Source organism: Rhincodon typus, chromosome 11, assembly GCF_021869965.1.
Source record: "Rhincodon typus isolate 14 chromosome 11, sRhiTyp1.1, whole genome shotgun sequence".
NCBI classification, from domain to species: domain Eukaryota; kingdom Metazoa; phylum Chordata; class Chondrichthyes; order Orectolobiformes; family Rhincodontidae; genus Rhincodon; species Rhincodon typus.
In genome coordinates this window covers 55,942,598-55,964,601 of record NC_063342.1, presented here as the reverse complement: position 1 = coordinate 55,964,601, position 22,004 = coordinate 55,942,598, and the positions used below count along the sequence as shown (strand labels likewise).

The 22,004-nt window shown below is 38.3% G+C and overlaps 1 protein-coding gene across 1 annotated transcript in view; it reads left to right on the top strand.

Annotated features, from left to right (window-relative positions):
- LOC109927725 (cilia and flagella-associated protein 47-like) overlaps positions 1-22,004 on the top strand; it is a 413,667-nt gene that overhangs the window by 77,952 nt on the left and 313,711 nt on the right. The window contains exons 19-25 of the mRNA XM_048603110.1: positions 972-1,103; positions 1,217-1,294; positions 4,439-4,583; positions 7,457-7,551; positions 14,012-14,177; positions 20,269-20,369; positions 20,485-20,647. Of these exons, the coding sequence (XP_048459067.1) occupies positions 972-1,103; positions 1,217-1,294; positions 4,439-4,583; positions 7,457-7,551; positions 14,012-14,177; positions 20,269-20,369; positions 20,485-20,647 (880 nt within the window). The remainder of the gene's footprint in view (positions 1-971; positions 1,104-1,216; positions 1,295-4,438; positions 4,584-7,456; positions 7,552-14,011; positions 14,178-20,268; positions 20,370-20,484; positions 20,648-22,004) is intronic.

Below are 22,004 nucleotides of genomic sequence, written 5' to 3'. Positions count from 1 at the left end.
GGGAATCAGGACGTGAGTTCCAGAATTCCCCTGCCTCTAATCTGTGCTTGTTGACATAATATTTATGTGGCTGCTCCAGTACCACATCTAGTCAATAGTAATCCCCAGGATTCACAACCCTCTGGTGTTTAGACTTCCAACAATTCATTATTCTTAAAGAGTAAAGAAATTTCTCATCATCTCAGTCACAAATGATCATCCTTTATCCTGAGAATATGCTGGATTCACAACCAGCAGAAATAATCTCACAGCATTAACCCTATAAAGCTATTTCAGCATTGTGAATGTCTCAAGGAGATTGCATCTCATTCTTCTAAACAGAAGAGAATATAGGCCTAATACACTCGGCCTCTCAATATCGAATAATTGCCTCATTCCAGGGATCAATTTAGTGAACCTTTACTGTGCTCCAATGCAAGTATACTGTCTTTCAATATGCAGACTAAAGCTGTGCATTCTGTGTATTTCCAGATATGATCTCATCAAGGTTTTTTCAATTGTAGCAAGAGACATCTTTATTCCTGTACTGTAATGCTCCTCAATAAAGACCAACAGACCATTTGTCAGGGAATGCCGAAGTTGCACAACACTCTGAGTGAAGAAATTTCACCTCTTGTCAGGTATATGAGGCTGGTCCCTTACTCCAAGGCTGCACCTAAAACTTAGGTTTTAGAGTCTACAGTGCAGTGGAATGCCTTCCAGGCATCCACCTTGTCAAGTCCCTTCAGCAATTCAGATGTTTCAGTGAAATCACTTCTCAATCTTCCAAATTCAAGAGAATTTGGGCCTTGCTGATGCAATCTCTCCTCATAGGACTGAACCCTTATCCCAGTAACCAGCTTGTCAACTTTTGGAATATCTTACTGAGTTCTTTTTTCAGCTTGTTAGCAAAAGGATCAAATCATATTCCCATGTTTATTCAGTAATGTAACTTGCTTCAAATTTATATTCTGCCTCTTTCTCCTTATAAGGTAAGAAATGTGCATCCTGTTCCTGGAATGACTGTAACCCCTACTTATGGAATAGTGCCTGTTGGGGGTTATGTGCTTTTCAAAATTTTCTTCCACCCAACAACAGTGTTTAAATTTGATACCAGATTAAAGGTAAATCAAAAACAAACATTTTTAGCAAAATTACTGAAGAATAAACAGCTGTTTGTTTTGCAAGACACTGAGATTCTGCATTTCCTGATTAAATATTTATGGTATTTTCTCAGCTAGACATTCGTAATTCAAAACTATTGAAACTGCGGGTTGGTGGATCAGTGATAAGACCAATGGCAGAAATTGATGTGGTCAGTATTTTCCTGGTATTTCTTTACTTTAAATCTGAATTATTTCATGCTCATGCTCCTTGAAAACTTTAAAAATAAAATTTTCTAAGCGTTTGTTTGAGAGGCCTCTGAACACTCCCTTTGGAAATCACCAATTACACCAATCAAAGCCTGCTTCAAATAGATGATCTCTATATATGGTGCAGTCTCTACCACATCTATTAAAACTTTGCATTGATGAAAAGAATCAAACATTTTATCAAAGCTTTTCATCTTGCAAGAATACCAATATAAGGGAAAGCCATCATTCAGATTGCATGAAAAGAGAGTGCAGACTGAGAATGCTCCCATTAATGCTGATTAAGAGTTATAAGCAGGCTTTGTTCAAACTTTAAAACAAGCAGGTAGACTTTGCTTGGTCAGGGCATTACCCTCAGAAATTAATGAACAAATGGCTGTCCACATTTTGTTGAGTTGAAACAGGTGTAGTACATGTATATAACATTTCTGTCTGTAAAGAACAGAGCCCTTAACATACATACATGTAACTTCCAGTATATACAAGTGTATCACAATCCAAAGCTGACTGACAATCCTGAATCGATTGTCAGAATAATTCTTCATGCGTTCAGGATTGTCCAGCAAATTGGGTGAATTGCAGAATCACATCTAATGTTGACAGTGTTGTGAGTTTTGCAAGTGGGGGCTGATTGGATATGATCAATGGCTTACTTGTTACAAACAACTGAAAGGACATGCTATTTGATTCAATCTGCCATTCTTTGTGATTTAGCCCCTACATACCTGGTATCACACTGACACTGAAATTCAAATGCCACATTACTCATTTTTGTCATAGTCATAATAACTTCTTGGTAGCATCCTGTTAGTGGTGAACACCACTCATGTTGCTACTGCGTAGTAGCAGCATGAAACAGCTGGCTTCTGTCATGATTGTAACAAGGTCAGCCAGGTGGACCTCATAGAATATAAGTTCCCTGATTGGGGCTGTTAATATGGTCCAATGAGGGAGTCCTGGTTGACAGATAAGAACTGGAGTGTCAGACATCCTGGTCATTCTGAGAGCTAGTCCTGGGAAAGCTGGATCAGTTTCAAGGACTTTTCATATGTAAATAAAGGGTGACTTGGAGTTTTTTTCACCCTTCCAGGATAGTCTGAAGTAGACTGGGCACTTTTCAGGACTAAAAACCTTTGTGCTTGAGTCAGAGAGTTTATGAGCTGAATTTTCACTTCTGAGGTGGGTAGCTTGAATCTGAAAATGTCCTAACTTGGTAGACCGTTCTTGTTTCAAGGATCACTGTCAGATCAGTTTATTTTCTATGAAGGTTGAGGCAGAATAGCTTTGAGACTCCTGACCCCAAAGGCAGATTTGAGACTATTTCCCAATTGTATTAGATCCTGTTGGATTTTCCAACCTCACCATTGACAATGCCTGACATCATTCACTCCCTGTGAATTCACTGGTTGATATTTATGTTAGGATTCCCATAGTTCCATGCGCTACAGTATCAATCTTATAGGCAACCTCATGAGTAAGACTCGAGCCACCTGCTCACTGTGTGAACTGTTAAATTAACACAGTATATAAAATGTGATGATAGCCCAACAAATCCACACCTTTTTCTCAACCTGTATAACTTGTGTTCATTTTCCAACCCTGATTTCTTGCATTCCAGTCCTGATGAGTGCAAGGTAAAATGCTTTGACTCCGTGTCTCCTTTTAGTAATTTTTTTTATTATTACTTCATGGAATAAGAGCTTTGCTGGCTCAGCAGCATTTATTGCCCATCCTTAATTGCCTAGAGGGCAGCTAAGAGTCAACCACATTGCTGTGGGTCTGGAGTTACATCTAGGCCAGACCAGGTCAGGATTGCAGTTTCCTTCCCGAAAGGATATTAGTGAACCAGATGAATTTTTCCAACAATTGACAATGGATTCATGGTCATCATTAGATTCTTAATTTCAGGTATTTTATTGAATTCAAATTCCACCATCTGGCATGGCGGGATTCGAACCCAGGTCCCTAGAACGTTATCTGGGTCTTTGGATTAACAGTCCAGCAATAATACCACTAGGCCATTGTCTCCTCATTTAAGTTTTGTCCTACTAAGCAATTATTTGTCTTTATGATTATTTCAAAGAAACTTATTCTGGCTTCATACTAGTATTGAAATTATTTAGGTAATTGGAATTGAATTAATAGTGTGATATTAGTAATGAATATTTTAATAAATTGAAAATACTGCATACCACTCCAGGTTTGTGAATTAAACCTTACAGAGGTTTATAAAATTGTGAGGGGCCTAGATAGGGTGAATAGTCAATGTCTTTTTCCCAGGGTAGCAGAGTCTAAAACTAGAGGGCATAGGTTTAAAGTGGGAGGAGAAAGATTTAAAAGGGTCATAAGGGGCAACTTTTTCATGCAGAGGGTGGTGACTGTATGGAATGAGCTGCCAGAAGAAGTGGTGGAGACTGGTACAATTACAACATTTAAAAGGTATTTAGATGGGTATGTGAATAGGAAGGATTTAAAGGGAAATGGGACAAATGCTGGCAAATGGATCTAGATTTATTTAGGATATCTAGTTGGCATGGTCGAGTTGGACTGAAAGGTCTGTTTCCATGCTGTACATCTCTAAGACTCTAAGTGCCAGATAATGTGTATTTTATCTCGGCATGAATGATTGATTGCCTGGTTGGTTTAAATGCAGTCTTAATCTTCTGAGTTAGTAAATGTTTTAATTGTCCTTTTAAAAAGAAAGGAAATAATCTCATCAGGCCATATTATGTATAATTTATTAATAAGATATTTGCCAACATGCTCCAAAGTGGCATCACATTGGACAGTATAAGGTTTTATGAAGACAGTTAAAAATCAAAACACAAGGAAATTATTTTGCTGTTTAAAAAAAAACAATGACTGAAAAGCACTATTCCTCCTTGATTCTGCACAAAGATTTGGTTTGACTTTCTTATATGAATTCTGATGTTACTTTCTCGCTACCATTTTAATACAAAAATGCCAGTATATTCTATAAATTTGAAGAAAAATCTAAGGAGAATGTTCTGTGGAACATTTCAATATTTTTCTGATTTATCTAATTTAACTAACGTTATTTTAATGTTACTCCTCTTTATCTGCAGAAATCTTTTGTGTTCCATGGTGTTTACTGTGGTTCTTCTTACATGATCCCATTCACTTTAATGAATTCAACTGAATCACCAATCAAGCTTGAATTTGACTTTACGAAGTACAGAGATTTCTCACTGAATTTTGAAGCCTCTGCAGGTATAATTAACAAAATTCAGATTGTGGAGTTATTCATTGAACTGTTAAAAGACAGCCTGGAATTTCTGAGGATTTTCTATTGTTTTCAGTGTAAAATGGATAGATTCTTTGCAAAAGTGGCTTTTCAGGGTAATGAGCATTCTCAGCTATTTACACCATTTTTCTGAGTCTTCTAAGAGTCTGCCATCACAGTCTGCCGAAACTCAGAGATAGTCATGGAGAGCTTCTCTTTGGATTTTCAGTTCAATTTATTGACTTGAGCTACAATGTTTCAGGAAAACTCCTACCCCGAGAAGCCCTCTTTATAAAAGACCTGCTGCCATTACGTCTCTCCACGATCCTGACCATCTGGTGGCTGGTTGTTCTGAAAGCATCCACTATCTCCCAGGTCAGGTTGCTCAGCAAATGAGTTGCTGGCCTCGGATTCACAGTAACTTTCAGTAGGCAAAAGCTGCTGCTGGCCTTCTTTCTGCCTGATGTCAATTCCAACTTTCTCACTAAGTCACAGACTATCCTGATGCGGACATATGTCTCCTGCATGGTTTAGAATTTAAACAGAGCTGGGTAGTTAACTGTCAGTCACCATTAACTGGTCATCATCATCTACAAGTCTAGGTCTCCAGAGGTTATACCAGCACAAAATCTGGAGTGATTGTCAAAATATCTACATATTTTATAGATCCTTAGACTTTTAAACTCATTTTTTTCAATTCTCGCTTTAGGGTAAGTAGTTCTGCTGTTACCTATATATATGTACTTTTCATTCTCCGTGCATATATTTGAATATGCTCATGAGCCAAGTAGCAGGATGACACCGCATGACCTGCAATTTGAAGGATTCCAAGCAACAACAAGCTAGACTTAGAATGTAATTTGCAATTATAAAGTAATTTATCAGTTTGTATTTTAGGTCAGCCTGTTTGAAATTTTTAAGTGAATTGAACTTATGCTACCTATCAATCCTGTATGAGAATAATGTTTCTGTGTTAAGGGACACAAGAATACAACAGCTCCCAGTGGATTGAAACATTGCTAATGTAATACTTCTGTTCAAGAAAGGAAGGAGACAGAAAGAAATAATCTATAGACCAGTTAGACATCAGTCAATGAAAAAAAGTGAGAATTCATTATTAAGGAGGTTGTAAGGAGATGTTTGGAAAATTATAATGCAGGTACAGTCAGTACAGTAAAAATAAAACAAAGAACTGTGTATGCTGGAAACTGAAACAAAACAGAAATTTCTGGAGAAACTCAAAAGATCTGGCTTCATCTGTGGAGATAAAACAGAGTTAACATTACAAGTCCAATGATCCTTCTTCAGTTCAGCCTTCAGCTGCAAGATCTGATGAGTTCTTTAGCAATTTCTGTTTTAGAGTCAGTATAATTTTGTGAAAGTGAAGTGGTATCAGACAAGTAGCAGCGATGTAGATAAAGACAAACCTAGAGATGTGGTGTACTTAGATTTCCACCAGGCATTCGAAAAGGTGTCGTACGAAATTTACTGCACCAGTTGAGAGCTCATGGTGTAGGGGGTAAAATATTATCAGGGATCGAGGATTGATAAGCTGACAGAAGTAAACAGTAGGGATAAGTAGATTATTTTTAGGCTAGCGAACTCTTACAGATGGAATGCCAAAGGTATTGTTGCTGGGATCAACTATTTACAATGCATTTTAATGACTTAGATGAAGAGACTAAATACCTGAAAGACCAAATGAAAGATACCTTCCAAATTCTCAACCTCTGCCATCTAGAAGCATAAAGGCAGCAAATGCATGGAAACACCACCTCCTGAAAATTCCCCTCCAAGGCACAGCCCATTCTGACTTGGAACTATATTGCCATTCCTTCAGCGTTGCTGGGTCAAAGTAATGAATCTGCTTTCTAACAGCACTGTGGGTGTACCTACAGCCCAAGACAGCTCACCATCGCCTTTCCAATGGGCAATAAATGCTGGCCTTGTCACTGATGCCCATGTACCACAAACAAATTTTTAAGCGTGGTCAGGAAGATAAATGGAATATTGATACGAGTTGCAAAGGGAATTGAATATAAAAGTAGGGAAATTTTGCTGTAACTGTACAGAGCTATAGTTAGACCTCTTTGGAATACTGCATACCAATTTGGTCTTTTTTCTTAAGAGAGGATATAATGGCATTAGAAATATTTCAGAAAAAAGGTCACTTGATGAGTTCCGAGGATTATCTCTCGCGGAAGGTTGAACACCATGCGTTGATACCCTAGGGATTTAGGTGAATGAGAAGTGTTATTATTGAAACATTTAAGGTTCTGTGAAAACTTGATGGCGTGGATGTTGAGTAGATGTTTTCCGTTTTGGGGCAGTCTAGAATTGGGTGCACCATTTAAAAATTAGGGTGTCCCTCATTTAAGACAGGCAAAGATTATTCTTCCTCTCAGAGGGTCATTAGTGTGTGGAATTCTCCTCCCCAGGGAGTAGTCATGGATATTCATTGAATATATTCAAGGATGAGTTGAATAGATTTTTGAGCAACAATGAAGTCCAGTGTTATAAGGGATGGTCAGGTAAGTGGTGTTGATGCTATAATCAGATCATCCATCATTTCATTGACTGACAGAGCAAGTTCAAGTGGCCAAGTGACTTTCTCCTGCTTCTAATCCGTGACTTCTTGCAACTTCTTTATTCCTGGAATTTCTGGGTTCCCCTGTAACTACCACACTAACCTGCCCCTTCCATGCCTCTCTGTAAATATCAGGGCCTCTAATATTCTCTAATTGCAGTCCTATAGATTTTTTAAAATTCACTACAGTGTAACAGGATTAAAGTTTGTTTTCACTTTACTTGAAAAAGTAAGTCCGTTACTGGTTCTAATTATTTTTATTTTTACCTGCAGATGCAACACAAGATCTGATGGATCATCAGCTGTATATTATTTCTCTAAGAGGGAAAGAGAGTATTAAGTGTGAATTAGTATTCAGTCCTAAAGATGTAAGTATTGAATCAATAGTAAGTCTGTTTTTAAGTTTAATGTTTGTGCTTTACACCTTGCTAAGGTTTACTTTCATTATTGAGATCTATGCTATCAGCACGGGTATGGAGTGGCTAGGCTGGACTCGTCAAGGTCCTAAATATGTGGAGCAGGAGGACACTGGTTAGGTTGCTCGTGGCGCAGAAATACTAAGAGTCTGTGTGCAGAAAGGGTGCAGGAGGTGTAGTGGCATAGTTGTAATGTCATTGGGTTAGTAATCCTGAACCAAAGGTTAATGTTCTGGGGACGAGTTCAAATCCCACCATAGCAGATGGTGAAATTTGAATTCAATAAAAAAAAACTGAGTTTAAAAACAAAGCTGGCTTTAGGGTAATGCCTGTCAATTATCATAAAAATCCATCTAGTTCACTAATATCTGTTAGGGAAATTTGCCATTCTTACCTGGTCTGGCCTACATGTAAGTCCAGAGCTATAGCAATGTGGTTGACTCTGAGCTGCCATCTGGGCAATTAGGGATGGATGCTAAATGTTGGCCGAGCCAGTGAAGCCCACATCCCGTGAACAAATATCTTGAAAAAGTGAGTGCAGGAGGTTTCCTTAAGAAAAACAACCTGGAATTCACAGGTAAACTGGCCGTTGGTCAACATTCTGCTAAATTGATCATTTTTGCAACTGTTTTAGGCCCATAAAATGGCCATAACTATGTTAAATTGAAAAATAAAGGCACAAAATGCTAGAAGTACTGAGCAGATCAGGGCTGCATCTGTGAAAAGAGAAATAAAGTTAACTCGTCAGGTGAAAAGTTTATCATTCGAACTTAGATTAAATGGATCTGGTAAGGTCTGAATTAGAGTATGGCCTGTTCTCATTCCTTATTTAATGTTCTTAGAGGCAAACTGTGGAAAAGATTGGGAGACAGAATTGAGACAAAAGTGACTGTGAATTATATCCCAGTGTTCTCTGCTGGCTGTGGATACTTTAACCAAGGCAGTAGGTCAATAACTGCTAGCACTGCTTTCCGTAAGCCTTGGTTTTGGATGACTTTTCCCCCACTTTGCCTGTTAGGTCGGTGTAGGCATTGCGATTACCCCATTTCCTCAAAATATGTTTGATGTTTTCTTTTTGTTTCCTTGTGAACCGGGAGGAACAGCAATGCTCCTCCAAACCCCATAAGAAAGATTTGAACCTCTCAGGCTCCTTTTTATCTGCCTTGACTTTGATTGCCTCCAGACACTTAATTTTGCTTTGTGTTCAGATTTCTGATCCCCAGTAGCAGCAGCCACACTGTTCTGGCCTGAAGACAACTAGTATTTCCCACTTGGTTGGGGGAGGAAATGACTCTGGAATTCCACTGGATAACTCCAACACTCAGGTCCAAGTTAAAATTAGGCCTTATGGTTTCCACTTATGTGCACACCTCTATTGAAGCCACTTGAGGGCAGTAGTGGTTTACAGAACTTTACAATGAGTAGTGAAGTATTGAATAATTTGTGATTAAATATTTCAAAAATATCTTGACTGAAATTGTATTTCTTCTTTAAAAAATATCAAATTGTTGATGCACTTTTTCATCATCCTTGTAGAGTAACTTGAACATTTTGATCAGTATAAATGGATGAAAACAGATTGGTTTGTGAAGGTTGGATCATGTCTGACTAGTGAGGAGGTTGCTGAGATGGTGGATTGGCAATTGTCTATAATTTATCCCATGTTGGCTTTCAGAATATAAATGATAAGCTTTGTACAACAAAATTGAAAAAAAATTAAAGCATGTGGAATTAGAAGGAAATTTGGGATAGGATTGGTAATTGTTTGGGTAGTAGTAAAAGAAAGCCGAAGAATTAATTTAGTCTAGTTTCTTGGATTCAATGTATGAAAATAATAATCCTTGTGCCTGATTGTGGAGGCTCGGTGAGTATTTTGAGAAATTGATGTTCCTCAAGATGATCCGCCAGTGATTATTTTTTTGTGTCTCTGCATGACTCTCACCAGATTCAGTCAGTGAATTTTGGGACAGCTGCTTTAAGTTATCTCTAAGTAAGCCTCTGGGGAGAGTGGGAAGAATTATGGAATGGGGACTGATTTCAGGCCAGCTCCGGCTCTTAGGAGAGCTGTGCAGCTGCAATGAATCATCCTGCTGCTGGCTCCAAAGGAAAATTATTTTAAGTTAGTCAATGTACCTGAAGAACCATGAACAGGGCAGACTAAATATTAATATAAATTTCAGTGCAAGAGCGTAAAATGAGCTTTGGGCTCCTTATTTACGTAAGTGACAAGTCTAATGGCATATTGAAGGCTGCCAGACATCTGGCAAATGGCCTGAGTTAATACCAGGCTGGCCATTACACAGAACACAGAGTGTTTGTTCTCAAAATTGGATCTTGTTTGTGCCATTTTGCACTGAGTTATGTGCTAGATTTCTAAGAGATCAGCAGAAATTTGCTTTTGGTGAGCTTGCATTTTAAAGAGCTCATTGCAAGTAATCCAGCTACTGAATTGTTTTTTTCATGGATGATTGGGAAACCTTCCATCTGTACCATGGTTCATTGACATTCATGGAAGTTTAAAATTATTGCTCAGTTCATCAAGCTGCTGGAGAGCTTGACTTTCCTGATCAAATGGGCAAATCATTTAATTATCTGGAACCACTGTATCGTCAGAAATCTTTTATATTAAATGACAAGGATGGTTGTTCACTTTCTAACTAAAGCTTCCATTTCTTGAATGAATCCAATGAATAGCTTTGTCCTTAATGAATGCTTTGTCAACCGCTTGTTTGCTAGGAGTGAATGGGGTTGCAGATTAAAGTCATGTCTGTTCCAGACCGCATGATTCCTACCCCAACCAATATTTGTTTTTGATGCTCGTGAGGTAGCCTTCCCAGGCAAATGAGGCTCCAGTTCATGGTCATTGGTTGTTTGTTGCTGATGCTGTAGCTAATACCGTTTAATTCTAATTCAAATTTGCACATGTTCTGTGCATTCTCAGTCCCACCAACAAGCCCTACATCAGGGGAATGGCTGTATGTTCACAGCAAGGCTACAATGGGTTTAGCACTCTGGTGGGTTTATTAGTCAAGATGAACACACCTGGATCTAACTGAAAAGTAGTGCAACTTCACCTGATAGGTTATCACAGAAGTCTGCCCGACTCCTGCAATATAATTTGTATGTGCTCCTTAAAGTTGCCACAGACGTGCAATTCCTTTCAGTTTACCAGAAATGATTGAGTCTGCAGTTCACAGCTGCAAAAGAGATGTAACCAATGATGGATTTTGAGGGCCAACAAATAGATCACCGTTCCTACTCATCTCAGCATGCAACAGGTCAGAACTTGTCATTCCTATATGGGTGAAACATGATTGACCTGATACATGTCGTCATTAAGCATGAACATATTAAATGTCAGTGTGTATGTTGAATTGGCCATATGATCTAGACCTGCCCCTGCTACTTAAACAAATACTTCTAAAGTTATTCATATTAGGGCATCAGTTAGCAACATTCATCAAAAGAAAAGACTGATGCATGGTTGATGTACAGTGCCAATGATAGGAACAGTTAACATCATGCAGGTCTGTACAAGGTTCCCAGCTTCTCTGTCTTTGACTTTGAACCAAGTTTGGCTGATGGCAAGGGACATCACCTCCAGACTCTAATGCTAAACACCTTTGTGAAACCCTATCTCTCTCAAGCAGTACAGATACACTGAAGGATGTGAATGAATTTTTGCAACAGAAAATCAGATGGGAGGTCCTTGCAATATTTTGGTTATATATATTAAGGTGTCACACCTGCTGCATACCTTACAGTACTGCATTTAAAAGATCCCTGCGTTTACTAGGGTAAGAGCAACTGCAGCAGTAATCATCAGATGAGGAAGGAAGCCAGGCAGGAAAGAAGGCCACATCAACATGTTACAGCCAGTGATAAGCAGTTCTGCTTGGATCTCACACACTGCTTTGTAGTCAAAGTTTCACTTCATAAGAGACCTTGTTTTATTCTTCTCTACTCCCCTAAACCTGCGTCAAATCATTCAAACAATTTCCAATTCAATTGCATTCAGGCTCAGAAGCTGCTGTTTAACCACGTTGCTGACCAAAGTCCCAAAGGCCTTAAAGATAATCAATTTGATGGCAACATGATAAGTGCCTTCCATTTATTTCTCAAGCAGGTGAGCAGCCCATCCTGACAGCCCTTAATGAGTGGTAGCACACTTGATTGTAAGCTAGAAGGTTGCAGTTCAATCTTCAATTCAGAGACCTCTTTTTTTTTTTTGTTAAATGTTCACATTTGTGGGCATCGCTGATGTTAGATTTTGGGGATTTGTGAGCTTAAAGTACCCAGTATGGTTGGTCAACCATTCTTCAGGAATTTTCAGGTGGTTTCCTAAGCTTGTTAGGAAGTGATAGTTTAGATATGATATGTTAGTTAATTATACACAATAATTCCAACTATGCTAATTGAGGATGTTGATACCAGATGATGAACAGGCACTTGGCACAGTGTATTGTTCTCATTAATGTTGTAAAGGCAGCATCCTGCTCTCTAGACGAAATGTTAGGACATTCTTCCCTGGATATTCCCTCAATCTCTTCTACTCCATCTTCCATTTGGAAAAGAGAGTTCCCTGGTTAGTTCATTCTAGGATTTGCCTGTGACCTGTTGAGGGATTCTTTGTAATCAGGCTTTTGGACTTGATCGAGAGATTCAACATCAGGGATGGAGATCCATTGCAACTCACCCCATTGTCAAGGCCTCCAACCCATTTGATCCCACAGTCCTGCAACCTCCATCCCATGACCCAAAAACTGCCTTCATCCACAAATGTATTGTATCTAAACTACTGCCCCTTGCAAGGACGTTCTGATGGGAACTGCCCTCTCACCCTGAGCCCTTGTTGATGTAGCCTGTTTCTAAGGGGCTGGAGTTTACCTGTGTCAATCACCCATTTGAATCCTTCTAGCCAGTGGACATGGGACAGCTACTCATGACTCTAATTCCCACCTTCACCTGAAGGTTATGTTTAATTTCATTTAAGGAACAAAGCTTTTATTTTCCGAAACACTACATTGATAATAGGGTACATATGGTAACTCCTAGTTTCTTGTCAGCTTATAGAATGACCTTGGTGGTCTTTTATTGTCACCTCCCTTTTGTCTTGTTTATTAGGAGTTGTTTATGTTTGGGGAAAGCAAGTAACTGCTCATGCAGTAAATAAGATCTCATGCTACACGGAAACTACTGGGGAAATTCAATTTTAAAGCAACCCCAATGTCTAAAACTGGCCTGTTTGGAATTTGTTGCCCATGCATAATTGCCCTTGACAAGGTGGTAGTGAGCATCTGACAACAAAGCATCCAGCAGGGATCCACAATTGCCAAGAGACCAGGCTAAAGGTGGATCAAGGCGATTTTTGGATCATGGGATGGAAGTTGCAGGACTATGGGATCAGGTGGGTCGGAAGCCAGAGCAATGGGGTGACTTGCAATGATCTCCATTCCTGATGGTGAATCTCTCAGTCAAGTCCAAGATACCTGATTACAACGAATCCCTCAAGGGGCCATGGGCAAATCCTAGAATTTTGCTGGACAGCCATCCAAGGGCATGGAAAAACCATGCATCATTCATTTAATCTTTGAGACACCTCCAATACATGGTGGATTTGGGGATGATTTGTGCCTCACTAATGAACCTAATGGACTTCCCCATCGGTGGCAACCAGGCATCTTGTATTAGCCCCTGCCATTTCCGATTTAATCGGGGAGGTTTTTCTGCTGCTGAGAGATTGAAATGAGGCTTCTCCTGTGACTAGGTGGGCCTAGTCGTCATGTTTCCCAATGATGGGATGAATTAAATCGAGCCCGTTGTCATGTACAATTCGTAATTATTGTTCAATCTGAAGTGACCAGCAGTAAGTTGAAGCCACTGACATAGTTATGCCTTTCCTGCTACTGTAGTTGTTTAACTTGAGATTAGTTTAGTTTAAATGTTGTCAATATATACGGTAAGACGCTATAAACATCATCAGTTGAAGCCATGCATGTGTATCTTGGTCTTAGTCACTAATGAGTTAATTAGAGACAGCGAAGCTCAGCACTGAATTATAGCCACAATGCAGAGAGAAAAGTCCTCGCCAGGAAACTATTTTTGTATCAGCCTTACTCTGAAGACTTTTTTTCTCTCGCCTTTTGTATAACTCACTTGTATCTTCAGACCAATTTGGGTCTATTCTTGACACAAGTTTGATTAAATTTGATTGGGCTGATAAATAAGAGGTTTTACTTTGGTGCATTGTGCTTATGATTTTGCCAGGAACTTCAGTGTGACTTCACCTTGGCAAAATTGTGCAGGGTTCTGGCTAGTCCGGGTAAATTTTGTTGGTTGCTTCCTAAGCAGAAACACCACTCCAGGTTTACGAGAACATTTTAAAAAATGTGTAATTTTTTTTTTGCCTTAGGTGGCATCCTATGATTTTAATCTACCCATCATTATCAATGGGAGTACAACACCATCTCCTCCTCCAAGTTCTATACCACCTGATCCGTATGATGAAATATCTGTAGGTTCTTCTGAAGTACAATTACTGAGTCCTGCTACTCCATCTCGCAGAGTGCAAGCTACCGGTAAGTTCAGTGGAAAGAGAAAATGTCAACGCAAGCACTTTTTAAAAATAGTTTCCAAGTGTGTGTTTCTCTAGATGTCTATGCTTTAATGTGATATTTGAAACTTGTGCTGCTTTGCTTCACTAAGTTTAAAAATAAATCAGCGTCCTTCATAGTCATTTAAGGGTTGTCTTGAGAAAGGTTTTGTCGTGTTAAAGTGAGTTCATGGATTTGCACACGGGCATACAAAAAAAAGGGGGAGAAAAATTCATCTGGCCAGTGTGTCTGGCCTGTCCAGTTCAATTTGAAACTTAATTATTAAAAAACCAAATCCTTTGCAGCAGTCTTTAAGTTCCAGGACCTGTGATTTCCAGGATCCAATTTGCTTCTTTTCTCAGATCAAGAGTTTACATCTGCATTCTTCAAATCCATGGGAAATAACACTGAGGTTCGAATAAGTGAACTGGCAGCTCATGTACTGCTTCAATCGCACTTTCCCTTAGATACAGAAGCAGCCAGTAACTGTATCAATAGTTACTTCAGTCTTGCTTTTCCCTGGATTTGGCTGTTCCAAATCAAACCATTTAAACTTTCGATTGTTAAAACAATGCCAAATATCAAGAGAACTGCTCTCTAAATTGGTTGCATCGTTACTATTCTTACTCTTACTGTTGCACTGGAAGCTATAATGTATGTGGAGAATCCCTTTGAAACAACTCTGTATCCAACTGCCTCAAAACCATTTTAGCTTCCTCTGATTATCAATAAACCTCCCTTTTCTTACAGCTATAAGTGTACCTCCTCTTTTGTATGTAAAGTTTTTGGCTGTCCCTTTTCTAATCCCATCCATTTTGGATTCCCTTGTGCCATTGCAACTACACTTCAGATACATTTATTTTCCAACATATTGCAACAAAGTTCTTAATGGAATCACGTATCTGTTAATACACTATTTCCTTCATTCATCCTTTACTGTTAATATATAAAAAAAATTTTCTTGACGGTATGTTTTGTGTCTTTTATAAAGTAGACTCTATCGATCCTCATCATTAAAGCTCCATAAAATGTTGCTACTATCATCAGCTGCCTTGCATTCCCTTAACCTAATTTTCCATAACTTGTTCTATCAATGCTGAGCCATCCTGTTCTGTGGGTTTATTTACTTCCCATCCTTTGTGGCCTTTCAGAAGGTGGATATGGACCTTCTTCCTGAACCCCTGAGGTGAATACAGTTATTTCTATAGTGCTGTTAGATCAGAAGTTCTCAAAACTTATCCCTGCGATGTTGAAGGAACAACGATGTATGCCCAATTCAGGATAACGTGTGACTCTCAGGCACTGAAGGTCATGAGTTTTAGATATGTATCAAAGAAGCCTTGGCACATCACAAAATTATTCTGTGGATTGTGTACACTGCAGTTATAGTACACTGGTGGTCAAGAGGGTGTACATTTCTGTCAGTAGATGATTGCCAATCAAATGGACTGCCTTCTCCTGGATGGTGTTAAGCATTTGAATATTGTTACAGGTGAGTCCATCCAGGCAAGTGCAGAGTATTCCACGACAATATGCCATTTAGGTCATCAGGAGTTGCATTAATTGCTGCAAAATACTCAGCCTCTGGCCTGTATTAATAAGCAAGATACTTAAGTAACGTGCCCTATTGAATTTTTTGTCAGTGCTGACCACCAGAATGTTAATGGTGGACATAGAAGATCATAGAATCCCTACAGTGTGGAAACAGGCCCTTCGGCCCAACAAGTCCACACTGACCCTTGGAGCATCCCACCCAGACCCATTTCCTTATAACCCATCTAAGCTACACATCCCTGAACACTATGGGCAATTTAGAATGACAAATCCACCTAGCCTGCACATGTTTGGACTTTGGGAGGAAAGCAGACCACCCTGAGGAAACCCACGCAGACACAGGGAGAATGTGCAAACTCCACACAGACAGTCACCCAAGAGTAGAATTGAACCCGGGTGCCTGGTGCTGTGAGGCAGCAATGCTAACCACTGAGCCACCATGCCGCTTGAAACTACTACATCTTAGTAGTTAATGTCATTGAATATCAAGGGGTGCTTGTTAGAATTTATCGTTTGAAATTGCCATTGCTAGGCACTTCTATGAACTTGTGCACATGTGAAAAGAAGCTGGAGTATGCCATTCATTCCCTAGTCTGTTGCATCATTCTATTATATTTTGACTGATATGATTGTGGCCTCAACTCTATATTCTCATCTACACTCAATAACCATTAACTCCTTTGTTAGTCAAAATCAATGTCCCTCCACCTTAAAAATGTTATATGATCCCACCTGCACTGTTATCTGGAGAGGAGACTTCCAAAGACTCATGATCCACTGAGAAAGATGTGCACTGTTTACAAAATAGAAGAGTCGTTTCTAGGCTAGTTCAAAGAAAGGAATTTTGACAAAGCATTTCTGAACCACCCTTGATTTCCTCTTGGGCAAGTTATCCTGATCTCCAAGTCTTCCACAATTTTCTGTGTGTGTACAAAGCATTGAATACCCCTTTACACCAATGTAGAATCTCTCTGCAGTTTAAGTGTGCTCCTGTATTATGTAACAAACTCTATAATGACAGTAAAATCAATGTAAAAATAAGTATTTGGAGTCAGAGATGTACAGCATGAAAACAGGCCCTTCGGTCCAACTCGTCCATGCTGACCAGATATCCTAAATTAATCTAGTCCCATGTGACAGCATTTTTTCAACGTATTGTAACATTGCATCATTCATAGAAAAAATAGACATCTTAAAGTAAATAGTGTTCTATTTTCTTCCACTGAAATTCTTCATATTGATCAATTCCAATTGAAAAATATATTTTGAAAATTTGTACAATTTATAAATTTATCCCAATTATCTGTATCTTAGCTGGTGACTATTCAGCATAAACTGAGTATTAAATGTGGAATTGCTCTGATCTATACATTTAATTTTGTATCAACCAAGCTTGGAGAAAATGCATTGCTTCTCCCTAGTCCCACTACTCCACTGTCCATAAGATATATTTAGATGTTTTACCCAGTTATCGATATGGCCAATTACATACTTTTTCTCTACTAGTTGTTAACAAATATTCTCCAATTCATCACAGTTTCAGCTTGAATACCCCAAGCTGTTAAACCTCAGGTGTGGAGGGATGAACTGGCTCCACTTCTTTATTTATCCACCCTCTCACCAGATTTCAACATAGATAATTTAAAAAGGATCCCTTCCTTTGTCAATACCTTTCTCCCAGACCAAAATGAACAGCTGTATAATATTAGGGTTTCAAGTCATCATGTAACATAGTTAAGAATAAAACAGAGATCAACCATTCCTTATTAGCAACAAAATTATTGATTTATTAGTGCATATAGTAATCTAATATGTTATCTATTTATTACAAACAGGACTTATTTGACAAAGATGTAAAGCTGATTAGCACAGTTTAAAATATGAATGCATAAATATCTTTTCTTCCTTCAAAATAATCCAACTCACCAATTAGAAGAAAAATAAAGGAACTTCCTCAGCAGAGAATATGCTTGAATCTGGGATCTTGAGATGTTGAGAAAATATCTTCTCAGGGAGAATAGCTGTTTCAGTTTTTCAGCTTTCACATGGAATGCTCGAGAATCTCTGGAAGGCCATAGACACATAACTTTCAATAAGTTCAAAGAGTTAGCTGAATGTCCTACCTTTCTAGTGGGAGAAGGAATTACTTTTCCTTTTGAAAAGAATTCCCTGTACCTTCGGGTATCTTGTTCAATTACCCCACACTCTTAGTCGTGCTTGTACTTGGCCTCACAGTCAAACATACAAACTATCATATTCTTGGTCATTACCTTTCCTTTATGATGAACCCACCAAGTTCCTATGGGTTTACCATATAACTTTTAGCAAGCTGTAAAGGATGTGCCCAACCTTGTGTCAATGGAAACATTTTGCCCGTTGGACATCAATTCCACTCACAACACTTTCCTTACTGGCATCATGATGAGACCTTGCAGTATTCACTGCTGTGCATTCTCATCTCTGGTTACTTGCCTTCTTTTCACCCACCCACCTGCTATTCCTCTTTGGTTTATAAGCACGACAGAGAAAGGGTTTGGACTTGTGGACAAGCTTATAATCATAAGTCATATCCGCTGACTGTTGGTGTCTTCTGATTTTCTGTTTGTGTTCTTATTAATGGAAGGGGTGAACTTTTAAATGCGTCCAAGTGAAATATTTCCCCAAGGATCTTGTGTGCAGTTTCTACTTTTAAAGCCCACATGCAGTGATCAAAGTTATTTTTTCTTTGCCCTCTCAAATTTGTGTCTACTGAGACTACGTCTGAATGTCCTGAAATTTCTGCCTGTAAGTCTCCTGAACTAACTCGTGTATACCCAGAATAGCCTTTTCTTTCATATCATAATCTGTTAAAGCATCCTCAGAAAGCATGGCATAAACTTCAGGAACTTTGACATTCCATGGCTTTGTGTAAGTAGTGTCCAGCTTTGTTTTGGACACCTCATCTGTTTAGCTATCATTCCAAAAGAAACAGTAACTGCATCCACATTTATCCAACATTCCAACTTTTCAAAATGCTCTTTTTTTCCTTTTATTCTCTATACCACAATTTCCTCCACAGGTTCAAGTTTTCTCATTTCTACTTCTCTTTTCTGTTCATGTTTCCTTTTCCTTTCTTTCCTATTTCAAGCTTCTTCACCTGCAACTCAATTCTAACTGATTCAACTCATTTACTATTTGGTTTCCCTTTTGCTTTTTTGCCTCTTTCAATTTCAGATGCTGTTCTAATACCTCAATGATGCCAGATTCCTTATGCTGTTCTTTTAACTACAACTCCAACTTTGCTGTCAGTATATTAGTTTAACCTTGGTTAATCCCTCAAGGAAAAATTCTTCTTTTCCAGAAAGGCTGGAGCAACCTAACACACAAAGAATGGTTTTATAAGCTTCACACCAGTGCACAACAAATCTTGCATTATAATAACTCCACTTCTAATTGCACATTGCTGACTTTGGGTTATCCCGTAAGAAGCCCAATTTTATGCAACAACTGAGGTTGCATATCTTTCTCTCACTCTGTCTCATCCCACTGCTACACTGTTCGCAACATATTTTTAAATGTTTTGCCCAGATATCAATGTGGCTAATAATATCCTTTATTTACGTCAGGTTCACAGTAAAAAGATCCATCAATCAAGTATCTTTAATCAACAACAAAATTATTAATTTAAAATATAGGATATAATCAATGAAGATGCAAAGCTAATTAACACAATTCTGAAATATGGAAGTACAAATATTTACAATTCTAAACAACCAACATGCACATGTAGACACACACACCAGTTAAAGGAAGAGAAATGAAACTTTTGCGGAGATTAACTTTGAAAAAAATCTTTGGCTAAATAATTATTCATTCTCAGGAATAAAAATAAAGAAATGAAATTTCCCGTATAACTTTCAGCCTGGAATTCTTGCACATTTAGATAGGTGTCACGAGACGCAGATAGTTGACCTTAGATTATGCATTTGCCCTTGGAATCTTTTTACCCACAGTTCTTTCAAGAGCTATCAAGAGGAAGTCTTCTTGATGCTCCTCAGGGAGAATAGCTGTTTCAGTTTGCAGCTCCCTCAGAGAACTTTGCATTTCTCCCAAAGGTGGCAAAGGCTGAGCTGGAGGTCTTCTGTCATCATAAACACCACAGCTGAACTCCAAACAGTTCTGAAATACCATAATTAACTCAGCCGTTTGCTAATGTCATGTGACTTCTAACAAGTTTTTTATAAAATGTGCCCTATCAGTGACCCTTTTCAAAAAAAATCAGGTCCAGGTATTTCCTCAGTATTTAAAATGAATTAATTTTTGCAATCTATTAGATATGAACAATTTAAAAATGTTAATAATGGAAATATTTTTGGAACAATATTTAATTGATTCATTAAGGATTGTTTTTATTTTCTATTTTATATGCAGCATTCACTTTTTATATATTCACTTTCTTTTGCATTTGTTAAATTGCTAAATTGGTTTTCTGTCTTTCCGCAAAACAGATGATCAACTAACACAATGATCTTTTATCTTTCAGTACTTTGTCCACCACTTGAGCTCTCAGATACCAAGTTGGAATTCTCACTTCTGCCAGGATACAACGATATAGGTGCTATCATAGCTGATCCATTTGTAAAAGTACAGTATATCATGATTACTATGAATATTTTCTCATTTTATTTTGCCTTCATAATCATGAAGTGGCATATTCTTTGTCCTTCTTTAAAAGTTATCTTTTTGTCATTTCTTTTAGAAAATTGAGATACACAACACTTCCTCCAAAGAAATAAAATGGTTGTTTGATTTGGACAGTCAACAAAATTCTGCCCTTGAAGATGGCACTTTTAGAATCTTTCATTACTATGGAAGTCTTAAACCAGGAGAAAGGCATTGCATTACAATTGGCTTTTGCCCACGTAAGTTTTTACAATAAAATTAATTTAAAAATTTTCTGCAGTAGCAATCAACAAAATACATTTGAAATTTAGGTAGTGCTAAAGGGCTAATTCTCTTGCACAACTATCTGACACAATTTCAAAAATAGTTGTCTTAGTTTTCATTGAATATAAATTCATTCATTTGGTCTCTGGATTGCATTTTATTTATCTTGAGGAAAACTTAATATTTGCTTTTGAAGTAGCTGTTTTGTAGTCCTTGTAGTTGGCAAGAAAGCTGGTTTGCAATGCAGAGTGATGCCAACAGCGTGCGTTCAATTCCTGCTCCAGCTCAAGATAACATGAAGGTCCCACCTTCTCAACCTTATCCCTCACCCAAAGCATGGTCACCCTCAGGTTGAAAACAGAACCAGTTATCTCTCTCTAATGAGGCAGCAGTCCAATGGTCTTTTGGGACTATGGTGAATTTATTGATCAAGAACTATGAAGTTTGCTTCTTTAAGATAAATAGTAACAAGTTAAATGCTCGCAAGAAAATACCATCTGGTGGGGAAGAGGACTTACCATCATGACAGTTTCAAGACTCTGCTACATCCAATAATGAATTATAAAGAAAATACTGACTGACACTGAATTGAATGTCTTTCAATATTGTAGCAACTTTTACTATTTGCAATACTTTGTATAAACAATGAACCCACAATATATCACACGATATGCCACAAATTGTGGTGTCAAGTATTTGATAGTTGATAATTATTGTCTAAATTTAATATGTATACATCCATGAGGAATATGTGACTGAAATATTTTAAACATGTGAATCACATCTCCCTACCTATCTGTTTTAATTCAACAAGAATATATTGACTTTTGTTTCAGTTTTCATGACTTAGAACCATAAATTCTAGAAGACCTTTTGTCGGCCTCTGACCTTTCTCCATGTGTCACTGATAATTTGAATATTGGGGCATGAGATTGTGCTCCATAATTCTGCTGGTGCAAACACTGGAAGTACAAAATGGACTGTACTTCTAGTCAAGACTGCAGTGTGCCCCATGCAAGCATGGTGTCAGCACCAGGAGCATTTGATGCCTGCAGAATTGTGACAGCAATCAACCATTCCAGTTGATTTGACATGTCTTTGAAACTTGTACTGCATGTATCCACTGAATTCCAGTTCTATTCAGTCTCAGCTCAACATGCTTTCAGCTGCAGAAGGAATTTCACCCACACACACTATTTAAAGGACCAGGCTCCAACTTTCAGTTGAATTATTTTTGACTTCTGATGTTGAAAAACTTGTGAAGATATTGTGGAATATTCTGAGAGTGTTCCATTAACTAAACTTGTTGATGCATCTATACAGGGAGTGGGG